The 13,941-nt window shown below is 42.4% G+C and overlaps 1 protein-coding gene across 2 annotated transcripts in view; it reads left to right on the top strand.

Annotated features, from left to right (window-relative positions):
• The first annotated feature begins 9,424 nt into the window (after nucleotides 1–9,424).
• The window catches only part of ephb1 (EPH receptor B1), a 165,791-nt gene continuing 161,274 nt past the window's right edge, over nucleotides 9,425–13,941 (top strand). For both annotated transcript variants that reach the window (XM_005721271.1, XM_013912804.1), the window contains exon 1: nucleotides 9,425–9,719. In XM_005721271.1, the coding sequence (XP_005721328.1) occupies nucleotides 9,659–9,719 (61 nt within the window). In that variant the 5' untranslated portion in view covers nucleotides 9,425–9,658. The remainder of the gene's footprint in view (nucleotides 9,720–13,941) is intronic.

The following is a 13,941-nucleotide window of genomic DNA, read 5'->3' as shown; positions in this document are numbered from 1 at the left end:
GTGAATACAAGGCACAGGAGACAAATGACTATCAAAGTAAAACAGGAAGTGAGTAACTGAAAGAATACAGAGAACTTGATTCAATCTGTTGAAACAAGAGCTCATAGAAAACAAACTGTAACCAGGAACCAAGAGCATAGCAAACGAGAAAAAATTAAAGAGAGAAAAATATGAAACTAAAGAGAAAATACTAAAAGATCAACACCTGGATCTAAGAAATCATAAAGACTAATTAATATAAGGAAATCAAACCCTGCCACCCTGAACACTAGAGATAAATGCTAAGGAAAAATACAAAGATAATTGTAAACATGCTGCACTTTAAAAAAAAAAAAAAAAAAGGAAAATCTCTGGACCTCCAAAATAAATTTCCTAGTCTTGTATTTTTTTTAATCTTCAGATTTTCCTATTTATTTTAGAAGAATGGCTGAGGAATGCTGACTGTATTAAATCTGCTGCATAGCCATCTACCCCAGTAAACATTTATGATTTTTATGCATCTCTGAACATCATAGGATATGTTTGATATTAAATTGAATTAAAGCCAAACCCATATCAATGAGGTCACTATGCGACAAACAGAAATGTTTCTTGGATCTTCAGTCCTGAGCAAACAAAAGCAGAAAGAGTCCGACCTTAAAGTCAGCCATTTGTCTATGTCACTTGCTCACCACATAGAGTAGACACTATTATTAGACTTCCATCTCATTTTGTCAAGAAACCTGTTACTGTTTCAAATACTTCTTACCTCACTGACAGAGAGTTTGTTGAATGTTAAAGATCAGCATGTGCAGCCATCACTAACTGCAGTGCCATATCTTGGTAACTAGGTTGTGCTGTGGCCTCACCATATGGCTCAGCACTGCAGTATATTGTGTTGTGCAGCACCACAGGATGTGTTCTCGGTGCTGCGATATGGCAGTGCTCTACCAACAGGCATGCTGTGTACACAGTGAACAAAGAAAAAAAAACCACACAAATATATAATTAACACGAATGATACAGTGTCTACTCGGTTTTCCAGCAGCTTGAAGCAGTTCCCAGTGACACTTAATGAATCCAGTTGACATTTGACAACCAGTAAGATTTAGCCATAGTCTGTGACCTGAAACAATCCATAATAACTGAGTTGTCATGTTGTTTTTTTTATTCATGTGGCAGAAATGCCAGCTAAAACTGAATAGGGCAAAACTGGAGTAAAAGATCTGCAAAATGCTAAGGAGTAATGGTGAGAGAGATGGAAATTGAACTCTTAATTGCTTTTCTCACCTGTGCTCAGTGCTTATAACTATATTATACACAACGCTGATTAACAATTAGTTATAGTCAAGAAGTCAATGCTGAGCAGTGCTGTGTGTTCCGAACGTTGGTACAATAATGGTTACAATAGTAATTACTGCTATCGCACACATTTCATATGCAGCACAAGCTTTTGACATTTAGGAATTGTGTGCGTGTGTGTGTGTGTGTGTGTGTGTGTGTGTGTGTGTGTGTGTGGGCGGCCTGCTGAGAGAGCATGCAACAGGTCAATATAACCCTGAACATGACCTAACAGCAATGATTATTGATCTGATGATCCATGCTGGGATGAAAATATTGCTCTCAAAAGGTCAGTGTTAATTTCAGAAGGTCATTGTGTTAATTCTATTGTTTATTTGCATGTGTACTTGATTACATATCTGCTGTGTAGTGTGCATGTCTTAAATAAGGTCATTATCTAAATAATAAATGTGCAACGACTCTGTTGGCAGCTACCGATTTACACTTTCTCTAAGCAAAAACAGCTACAAGGACTGCTGCCATGATATTCTTTCATGGCTTGTGTATCTTCTTGTGAATTGTTTTATTTTTCACTCGTGTCAAAGAGATCACACGCAGAGCGGCTGAGACTATGTGTGAACCTGCTTGTGTGAATACAGCCCATGCATACTAAGAAAGCATTTAACATGTGAATGTAGGTGCATCTGTTTTAATTAGAGGTTTGACCTCGTAGTGTGGCACAAAATCTCAAAGTAGCTCTAAAGGAAATGCAAAATCACAACAACAAATCCAAACGGTAAAATTCAATCACAAAATGCAACACTCGGCTGGCAGAGCAATTAATAAGAAAAGACAATGCAAAATCTCGAAGCAAAACAATTGCACCTTTAATTAAATTGAATCCGTTTCAGATAATGACATTTGTTAGACTTAAAGTGATAGAACACTGAGGTTTCTAGTAAAAGGCTCAAAATGCCTAAAAAGCTCGTCTGTTTTGAATTTTTGGATCCAATTTCCATTTATAGCAGCTATTGGGTATTTAGTATTCAGTAACCAGATTATAATATGAACACGTAAATAGAGTTCAGCTCTAAAAAGCAGTTTTAAAAGTGTTTGGTTGGTAGACAAGAAACTTTTTTCACATGACCAGTTTGTGTTTTATATCTCGCAAGGCTGTTCATTTTTCATTATCATTCATTTTTCATTATATTGTCTTCAATCTGAGCTTGACAAGGACAACCATCCATTTTCCACTGCTAATTCAGGTCATTGGGGCAGTCTAAGCAGATTTACTCAGACTTTTCCTCTCCGGTCACCTTGTCTAACTCTCTTGGTAGGACAGTTCGGTATTCCCAAGCCAGCCAAGAAACATGCCATGTTGTTTCCTTTTCAGAGGACATGTCTGAAACATCTCGCACCTCAACTGCTCCATTAGATGTGTAGGAATAGTGGCTCTAGCCTGACCCACTCTAAGCCAGAGGAAGCTCATTTCCAACTTTTGTATCCACAAACTTATTCTTTTGGTCACCACCCACAGCTTGTGGTCACAGATAAGAGCTGGAACGTTCATGCTCAGCTCTCGTATCATCTACAACAGGGTGTCCAACTCCAGTCCTCGAGAGCTACTGTCCTGCAGCTTTTAGAGGCATCCTTAATCCAACACACCTAAATCAAATGAGTGGCTTGTTACCAGGCCTTTGCCAAACTCGGCATGCTGAAGAGAATCCAACCATTTGATTCAGCTGTGTTGGATTAGGGATGCATCAAAAAGCTGCAGGACAGTAGCTCTTGAGGACTGGAGTTGGACACCCCTAATCTACAAGATACAATGCAGCTGCATCAAGTTTTCACTCCACTCCTAGTAATTCCCAGTTTTTGAATAAAATTCCAAAATACTTGAATTCCCCAACCCAAAGGAGGATTCCATTTTTTTCCAGCCAATAACCTTGTTGAAGCTGACTGCCTGATTCAGGTTAATTCAGTTCAATTTTATTTATGCAATAGTGCCAATTTACAGCAACAGTCACCTCAAGGTGTTTAAGATTGTAAAGCAAAGACCCCACAGCATTAGACAGAAAACCCCAACAATCAGATTCCCCCTGGTGGGAAAGAAGAACCCCAGACTATATTCTAGTGCAGTGGTTCTTAACCTTTTTCGGAGGTACCAGTTTCATATATGCATTCACTGAACCCCTCTTTAGTGATAAATAAAATAAGAATTTTTTTTTTAATTCAAGACATACATATGTTTCTTAATGGTGCACAAAATGAGCCGTGCATGTCGCAGCGGAGGCTCTGCCGAACCCCTGAGACCGGCTCACCGAACCCCTAGGGTTCGATCGAACCCAGGTTAACAACCACTGTTCTAGTGTGATCACAACAGCCATGACACCTTTGATTTCTTGGACCAGAACTACCATCCAACTTGTCCTTTGTTTTACCCTTTGTTTTTATGTCAACTAGAACTTCTGCGGTATTGATCCATTTGTTTGTGCATAAGGTCATAAAATGGACTGAAGCAATCTTGTCAACACTTTCCTGAGTTTTCAGGCCCTTCTCTCCATGACAACTAGGATAGGCTAGCCCCGACTCGACCCTGAGCTGGATAAGTGGTTAAGAAAACAATGGACTCGTAGGAAGGCAGGAAAGCTAAATCAAAACTAAAATATCTGATGTTTTTTTAGGACTTACTTCTGAAAGATTGCACTGTAAAGTGCATGAAACAGGAGGTCCATTAACAGCTTATAACACTAGAACCACTGAAAAGATTTCCCATTGGCTGTAAAACCTTATGTGTCATGTTGTTAATAAATGAGGTTTAGGCATCCAAAATACAAGAAAAAAAATCGTAGCTTGGGGCAAAATTGACTCTTTCACAATATTTCCCCATGTTATGGTGACAAATCCCTCCCCATACGATTTCATGCTGGGGATGGAGAGGTGGTATGAAAGCCAGAACATACAGGAAGAGATACGTTGAATACTAATAATGTAAATGTTTTTTATCTTCTTTTTTTTCACACCCTTTGCTCAGTAATTATGGCTCGCACTCCACCCATCTCAATTCCAGCATTTATTTTCCTCTCATCCACACATCTGTTTTGTGACTATAGTGTGTACTGCTGTTCTACTGACGAACTCTTTCAAGAGACAGAGATCAAAACAGGCAACTAAAGTACTGCTGCCGGAGTAGTTCTCCTCACCGCTCCTATTTGTAGCACAAGAGGACAACACATTCAGTCTTTAGGGCCGAGACGAACAAAAGAAAGTGAGAAAATTTCAAAAAATGCTGTTATCTGAGTATAAACCACGTATTTAAAGTAAATTCTCTTTTTTTGTCGTTGAAGTTGTTGTTGTTGGTTTTACAATAATAAGGAAGTTTATTATATAATGAGCTTTTTGTATCAAAGTGTTTGTTGTTTTAATGGAGCATATAATTATTAAACTGAATAATAACCCGTGTCATATTACCTGTTCCAAAATACTGAGGGGGCAACACTTAAGAAGCAGTAAATGATCATCTGACTAAACAAGACCCACCAGCAATGAGTTCATTCACTCCCATCGTCTGTGTTAAAGCCAGACTGAAGTGCTGCTGTCTTGGTATTCAAATGCATCACTGGAGTTTCATTTGTTGGAGAGGTCAGCCTATGACAGGGATCAGTGTATGGCAGACGGAGGGCAGATTGATTTGACCTCTGTTTTTCTGTCTCTCTCCAACACTGGATGTTTATCCCATTTAGTGTGACAGACTCAGGAATGTGTATATGTGTGTGTGTGTGTGTGGTGTGTGTATGTCTGTTCTTTATGCCTAGCCTTACAAAGCACTGGCCCTGACCAAGGCAGACTGAGGTTGATAGATTGTACTCAACTATCTGTCACAGGCCAGGGAAGGGAGAAAAGGACAGGTCAGAGGAGACAGAGGGCTGCATTTTGATAGTGTCCTATTGAGAGAAACGGTTCGACAAAAACAAGTGGGATAGCCTGTCACTGGGCGCTGACATGAAGCGATGAGCTGTCAGTCTAGTTTTGTTTTTCCTCATTAAGAAGTCCTTTTCCTAAATGCGGCATTTGTAGCCAGAAAACTACTTTATGATCCTCTCTGGCTGAGTGCCCCATGATAACATGTTCAGCGATACAAAACACAATCTACCATGTGTCAAATGTTGTTGTTGTCAAGGCGCCTCTTTTGACGGCAGTGGGAAAGGTTGGTGCATAAATTGAAAGGTGTATTACAACAGAAGGGGGCTGAGGCCATACGGTTAATAGGAAAGCTTCTTAAATGCTCCAAGAGAAACAAAGTAGGGGAGTGAATGAAGAACCCCATTAACCTTATCTGTGATTAGAGACCCCTAATCACAAGCAAATGAATGCATCCTAATCACCAAGGCCATCAAGAAAAAAACAATTAATCAGCGAATCATTATCAAGCACGTACATGATTTTGGATGGTACTGGATTTCACATGGGGTTTTTTTTTTGTGCTTCTGTGCTTACATGTGTGTGTGTGCGCACGCGCTTCCATGTGTGTGTGTGGTTTGGTGTGTTGCAATCAGCCACTCCACATGTGCAGATTTAAGTGTGCATACATATGGAGTTTCTTTTGTCTGTTTTATGCAGCAATTTAAAAAAAATAGAATTAAGGGCAAAACTATTGACACCGTACTCCAAAAAAAAAAGATGAAATTTTCAACCCCAAAATTTGGTTTGCTAATCTGTGGCTTGCACATGTCTCTTGGACTTCCACCAAAAGTGAAAGAGCAGGTGAAACTTGTAATCTAATCACTACTTGTAAAAAGATGAATCTCGGTTTTAATTTATGAATTTATGTATTTATTTATTTCTATGCTTTAATTTTAAAAATCTGTTCTCTCTGAATGTATAAAGCATAACAGGTAAAACTCTCATTAACACATCCTCTTTAACATTGACTCACTGAATCTTGTATAAACACACACACACACACACACTTGAAAAATGTGATGATGCTCTTACTCATTTAATGCTGAGTACAATCTCCTCATTGTGTTATTTGGATTAATGGTAACAACGTGCTTGAATCTTGAATAGAACTGATGTGAGCTAATGACTTATGAGTCAATCTACAGCAACACCGTCTTTGCAGCCTCTCCAAGGAGGAGAAACGGATCTCTTGTATCTCTTTCACATTCTCACATGATAGCCTAAATATTTATTATGTCTATCTTGCATGTGCACACTGGTATTGTCGTGTCCATTTGCATTGGTTTGTTTGGTTGTTTCCACTTCTGCAGCCTGTCTGTGTGTCTGTGCTCTTCGTCAGCAAAGTGTAATGAATATCTCTGAAGAGACTGTGTGCTGATAGCAGGGGACAGGTACCATCAGATTTGGCATCATGGGCAGATTAATGAGAGGGCTGTATTTAGATACAGTCCCGTGTCCTTGTCTGACCTACTGCCAGAGAGTCGTTCTACTCAGGAAAAAAAAAGAAGAATTTATTTATTTATTTTACTTATAAGTATATTATAGTTTTTACAGTTCTATCTGCAATTACCTCAGGGAAAAACTGTTTGTTTGTATTTTTCAGTACATTTCCAAAGAGACTGAAGTTTGGCAGGGCAGCCTTTAAAAAAATACATCTTTAGGCAAAACTAGCCGCCATCATATATTCCCTACAATGAGCTGATTTTCCATCTCCTCTCTTGAGCTGTGACCCAGAAAGTACAACTGTGCCTGGGACTCGCAGTGGGTCCTGACCCTGTATTTGGAGAACACTGGTCCAAAGCACATCTGTATTCAGCACCAGCGCTGTACTCATATTGTCAATGGCCAGCACACAGTCTCCTGAAGATGGATGAAGCTAAAGTCTGGCCTAATAACCAGTCTATACCCTCAGGGTGGGTGTAGCACTGCACTCCTCTGTCACCTGAGTCCCTGCGCTGTCTCTATATTGACTTAGGCATTTCATTTTCAGGCATTCATATTCATCACCGGACAAACCTTCCCAGCTTCTATTGTGTCTGGGAAACATCTCTCTTTCCTGCCTTTCTTGTTCTGGACCATTATCTTTTCTGTCTGCTTGTCACCTGCTATACCTGCTACTACAAATCTAAATAATGAGTAAGTTTGAGCAAACACTGCTGTCCCCACTTATTTATTTTTTCATCCTAAAAAGTCTTTCTTGTGTATTCCTGGTTCCTTTTGTTCTTTTTAATGTCGTTATCACTGTACAGAACTAACTAAACACCACTTTTGTTGTTGGTGTTGTTGTTTTTTTCTTTTTGGGAACCGAATGGGAATAAACACATTGGGCTTAGAGTGGAAGACACTGGCTGAATGTTGACAGATCAAAAACTCAATAAATTTAGGGTCAACTCGCAGAGTGTATAGTGCACAAAAAAGATTTAATCGCAGACAACTCCGAGAATACCCCTGTTGGTGCAGGTACCTTTTGATTTGATATGATTCTGGTGTTGGAACAGAGAAATGAAAATAGAACAGGGATGGTGCAATTGTAGGCTTAACCATGCTGAAAAAAAATCAGGCCACCGAGAGAATGAGAGGCTCTCTACAATGCGTTCGGGCTCACTATTGGTATTGGGCCGGGGCTCTCAAGCTGAAGTAGGCAAGTACTTGTTCGGCTTTGCGTGGATCATTATCAGAGTGCTGTGTGGGAGAGCGGGTGCACGCGCATCCGTGTTATTCTATGTGCTTGTTTGGCCGTGAGTGTAATGTAAGGGAGGATGTGCTACAGCAGCCGCTCTATTGTTCCTCCCTCCCCTACTCTTCCTTCCTTCCTCATCCCCAGGGTGTGCACGGCAAACAGGGACAGATTTCTCCTGTACTTGGAGATGACCTGTGGAGTCATAGGTGATGATGACTGGCCGGGTGAAAAATAAGGCCAGGTGGCTACGAAAGACTGAAAAACCAGCCAGTACCAGAGCCCGTGCTGCGCTGTGCCATGCCACATCGTAGTGCCACTCCTCACCACACCATTAAAAATGACAAATGCCCTCATCAGCTGCTTCCCCAGGTTAGCAACCGCTGCCTGATGCTCCTGAAGCCTTGTGTCTGCCCCAGTTCATCAGCTGGAGTTTGCCACAATTGGGACAACCATTTATTAAATGTGAGTCACCTTTCATTTTTGTCATTGCAAAGGTTGGGAGCAGAATAAAAAAAGAGATAGAAAGCAGTCAAAACAGCTCAAGTGTTGTTGGATAAATGCCGCACATATTTAAGTGTATTCCGTTATGCTATAACCTTAAGACATATACAGTAATTTTAGAAGCTGTGGACAATAATAAAACCCCCAAGATAAAAGTCATCCTTTATGTCCAGTAAAACGAAAGCAGGTGAAAAGTATCTGGGACAGTGTATTGTGAAGGGACAGCACTGAAGTATTAGGCCAGCCAGTGGCCTGGGGTAAATTCAGACCTATTCAGGCTGCAGATTAACAACTCCATCCCAATTCTTCAGCTCCAGGGACACGGGTAAGGGGACACATCTATCCCAAGACAGGTGTATGGTTCTGGGCTACAGGGCAGCAACTGTCCCTCCCTCCGCTGAAGCGGACCCTGGCCCTCTGTGTCCCTGCAGGGAAAAGCCCATTGTGTGCACCATCTGTTGCCTCACAGACGCACACAAAAGGGGTGACGGGGACAACGGGAGGGAGCTGATGTGCAACGCCTGTTTCATATCATTAGGAGGTACAGCTGAATTTGTCAAAGCTATTAAAGAGCATTTTCAGTGCAAATAGGGCTTGAACCTGTGGGCACAAGTGAAGCTGCCAAGCTATAAAATCAGCTTTATTATTCATTCGCGTATCTGGGAAGTCCACTCAAAGTGATTCAAAATGAAATCAGCTGTGATTTTTAAGAGACTGATGAAATGATACTTTGAACCAAAGGTGGATGGGTTGTAGAGCAAGTGGTTCTCACAGTCAGAGTCAAGCTTTACGGGGTAAGCTCGACTCTAGGTTTGCTTGACTTGTAGGTGCAGCTCTGAGCCGACTGGTGGCGTTATTTCCCTTCACTGTAGCGGATACCGCTTCAAATAGGTCAAGGAAAAGTTTTGTGTTTTGACAATGTGCGGTGGGAGGAGCGCCGGGTTACCGATTGGTTAGTGAGTTTCAGCTACCAGTCGGTGATTGGCCCCGGCCCTCTAATGGGGCTGTGAGCAGGCAATGTCGGGTCTCCCCCACCTACTCCACCTACACCCCCTCCCTGCCTCGCACCCCCTTGCTCGCTACACTTCGCTCCTTCCTCGCACTGATTGTCACACATTGTTTACTACGGCTTGAAATGTGACACACAACAGAGGCTATCTGCTGGAGTACCGCTCTGACAACTGGGATTCTTTTTGACGCGCCCCGTGCGTCTTGGTTATTTGGGGGACAGGCTGTGGAGACTACCCTTCTGCCATGACAGTGGATTTGTTTGCGCTCTTATGCGTGCTGGTCATCACATCCTCTGCGATGGAAGGTAAATAAGAAATTGGGACTAATACTTGCCGTATATGTGGACATGACTCTCTCCGAGGGGCGCTTTGTAGTGTGGGGATGCATGCAAGGTTCTGTGTGAGGCAGCGCTGCGTCCGTGGCATGCAGAGCGATGCCATGCACGTGGGTCGCTGTGGGCATCCAGTTATTTCAGAGCAGCATCCTCCGGCTCCGCTCGTGTAACTCGTACTTGTGAAGAACGAGACGTTGCATGATTAAAATGCGTTCACAGCAGCGTGTGATAGTTTATCAGTGACTGTTTGTCTTTATTCTATACATAAGTGCAAGCCAGCAGAAGCCTCCGTTATTATTTATGTTATTTTCTTATATTTCCTTTTTTCCCCTAAGTAGTGTTTTCTCAGGGGGATGCAAGCGCTCGCATTTATTTTCCTTTTTTTTTTTTTTTTTAAATTAAACTAAATTACTACAACGAAAATCCACCGTGCATTGTTCTGTGGCACTTTGAATTGGCGAGGCAAACTCTATTAGACTGTGTTGATGGGAAGTTTCCCAAAATGCACTTTATGCTGGATTGCATTACGTCTTTTTACAACTGGAAAGCAACTACAAAAAATAGCCTCTCCCTTTCTGTCGACTATGCCCTGATTTTTTTCTTCTCTTCGTGCATCTCCTTTCCTCCTTCTCTATCTGTGTCCGCATCTGCTCCTGTTTCCTTTCTGTTCCCTCTCACAGTCATCTGGACAAGCGTTGGTGTCAGTAGAGTGGTAGCCAATATCACCTCAGTTAAACATGTTTTTCATTTCCGCTGTGGGACCCCAGGGACCGGACACTAGGCTGTTGCCTGCGACATTATCTGCTGCAAGGATAGCCCAGAGGCATGGTGGATATATAGTGTCTTCTCTCGTGTTATTGTACAGTAGCAGCCTCTTTCTAATATAACATACACTAAAGCACACCGGCTTCCCCTTGGGTGTCTGTATCCACTCCCACAAACAAGTAAATTAAAAGCACAGTTAAAATGTGTTTTCTCACACACAGGTTTTCTCTTTAATCGTTTACAACTCTCCTCCTGGGCTGTCCCCAGCTCTGGCGGTACTCTATAATTTGGCGGTGGCTTTCTTGTTTGTGCTCATCAGATTTCGACACTGATATGGATACCAAGCCCAGGCCCAAATTGCTACCTCTGCAAGAATGGATATTCTGAGGTTCAAATGTTTACCCTGTGTGAAATGACAGCAAGAAATGTAATTTTGGAGAGATGAGTGGAGGATGAGAGGGAGGAAAAAAAATTCCCTGCTTGGAAAGAGGTGTGGGATTTCTGCTTTGAAAAAAAAAAAACGGGATGGGACTGAAGCAGATGGGCAGGGAGATGGCCCCTGGGTTACCTCAGTAACAAGGATGAAAGTGATTTCCTTGTTTTTTGATGCTAATTGAAAGGAGGTTGCCCCATGGGAAGGTTAAAATCTTTGCTGATCTGAACTCCAATCTGTTGCTCTTTCATTTTTTTTGTCTGTGTGTGCGAGAGAGAGAAAGCGAGAGGGATTGAGCGGGGGCCATTGATCACATTATCCCTGCCTATCCTGTCACCCTTAATCTGATTAGTCCAAATCTGCTGATAATCACAAAGTGTCAGGGATCTGTTTGTATGCGGCGGGTGTCGGGGTATCCGTGTAACTTTAGAGCCACGACCATATAGAAGGCTGATTGTGATGAATTGAATGGTTTATTTGACCTTACGCATATGGTCGCAGTAAACAACAATTACATCATCGATTCAGACCCTCAAGACCACGTACTGATGAACTGTGGGATGAAAATTATAAGGAAGAAGTACTCCAAGTGTGATTGCATGGGCGGTAGGCTGTGGCTCAGGAGGACGAGTGGCTTGCGTCATCATATCAGGTGGTTGACGGACGGTGGTTCAATTCCTGTAGTGTACCCGATGAATCTGCCACAGCGTGAATGTGTGAGCGTCAGTTTAAAGCCGGTGAATGAGGGTTGTTGTAAAAAAAAGTGCTTTGATTATTCAAATTGAGTACAAAAGTACTATATAAGTACCAGTCTATTTGTCTCGAAGGTGGATTTAAACTCCAGCTGCAGCATAAATACTACACCACACATCAAGGCAAAGTATCAACTTACAGAAACACATTCACTGGCGAGCTATTGAAAAGGTGCAGAGAGGCAGTCAGAACAGGAGCAGAAGGTTATAACAGTTAAGTGTGAAGACAGGGCTCTGTATGGTAGCAGTGAAAAAAAGACTTCTCCTTATTATCTTCACTTTTCTTCACAGCTCTCCTCTTTTCCTCGTTTGTCTACCCTACTCTGTTGTTCCTAGTTTTCTTCCCTCATCTCCCGGTTCCGCTCTCATCTCTCTCATCGCTTCTTCAGCTCACTGTCTCTCTGGTATGCATCCACTACTTGCCAACAGCAGCAGTAATACTGCTTTGCTTAGAAAGCCACTGCTTATTTATGTTTGCCCTTAAACCAATTAGGCCCAGATAAGCCCGCTCATTTACCGGCCCAGAATGTGGTGGTGGAGAAAGCTGGAGTGGAGCGAAGGGAGGATGAAACAGCAGCGGAAGATAGACAGAGACCGAATGAGATAAAACGATGAGCGAGACAGAAAGAGAGAGGTCAGCGAGTTTCAGAAAAGATACGGTATGCATGTTTTACAAATGAGATGACTGTAAACGAACCGGGCTAAGAAAGTAAACGAGCACCCTGCTATATCAGGGATCTGACATACAGTAGATGTCTGAGCCATGGCGCAGCATTGTAAAACAGCAGTTTTATTCAGTATGAGTATGATAAGAGAATGTTAGTAATGTGCTGTAACCAGTCCCCCAGGATGCTGTGCTAAGTAGCTGCGCTGCACTATGGTGATGCATCATCCTCAAACGATGGAAGAGAATGTATTGTAGACTCCTGAATAAATAGCAATTATGATCGCTTAATCGATAGTTGTAGGTTATGCAGGTCAGCTAAGTTAAGCAGTGGTGGTGTGGTTGATTAGAGGTCAGAGGAGAGAGTATAGAAGCTTACGTTCGTACGCTTGTCTCAGTGTAAGTAACCGCTCTGTTGAAGTGTCCTTGAGCAACACACTGACTCACCTCCAGGGGTACTACACCGTGGATGACCTGTTGCTTCTCCCCATGTTGTGCAGATAATTCAGCAAGCTTTTCTCTGTCGTCTCCCACCCTTTAAACCTTGCATTGAAAACCGAGCTCATACTTTGTGACAGCAGAGTTAAAAATGTTCTACTGTTCAGTGTGTAAGTTGTGCGCGCTCACCAGCTGTGCAGAGGAGCCAGCCTGCAAAAAGAATCCTGTTGAGTCTCTAATGGATTTTAATGCAAGATTGCTCTTTTCCTCTGCTCTCTCATTTCATATTATTAGACAAAAATAACAAAGGAATTAAAGCTGAACCGAGGCTCGTGGGTTGATGTGGTAAGTGTAAAAAGACATAAAGCATTATTTGTGTGAGGGGCTCACGTGTGTATTTTAGCCGCAGGCGCTACTGCTGACCTGGGACCACCTGAAGTAGAATTCAATTTCTCCCTTGTTTTTTACAGCCATGTGTGTATTGTGCGTTTGGGTCCCCATGTTGTGAGTATAGCTCTAAAACACATTATAGCTGGCAGGGGCAGCAGACATGGCCTCATCCCATAATAGAGGCTTTATTTTGCCCACAGTGAAAAGACGACTTGTTGTTAAGGTTCGCTTACATAGCTTACTCAGCTTACTCAGCTATGACGACCCCCAGTGCAAACCCCCTACGTGCAGCTTGTGTACCTGCAGTCCTGCAAAAGTGCTTCTTTTCCTGTGAAACTATAACACTTCCAGCGCACGCAGTGCGAGGAACATTCTGTGAAGGGTTTCCCACATTTTCAAAATGTGTTTCACTTCCTCCTCCTCATTCTCTGCGTCTCTGCTTCCTTTCTCACTGTCTTCCCTCAAAGCCCACGTACACGTGACATCCACAGAGAGCACCCCTCAGAGTTCACCTTACCCCAGAGACATCTGAGCCATGGGATGGCCAGATGGTGGATGCAGGTTGGGAGCTTATGCATGTGCACATTTTTTGTGCACAGCCCCCCTCCCCAGTGTGAGAATGAGTTCTGTCAAGGTAGAGCATAGAAAGAGAGAAATAAAGCACTATGCGCTGTATTGCAAGCGTCTCCTCTGCATCCCGGTCCATTTTAATTACTGAAATGGGACTTGCATCGTGGATATCTCATGTTC

The sequence above is a fragment of the Pundamilia nyererei genome, unplaced genomic scaffold (genome assembly GCF_000239375.1).
Source record: "Pundamilia nyererei isolate P.nyererei 1_Seehausen unplaced genomic scaffold, PunNye1.0 scaffold00004, whole genome shotgun sequence".
Classification (NCBI taxonomy): Eukaryota; Metazoa; Chordata; class Actinopteri; order Cichliformes; family Cichlidae; genus Pundamilia; species Pundamilia nyererei.
Note: the sequence above shows the minus strand (reverse complement) of the source record. Positions and strands in the feature narration are given on the sequence as shown.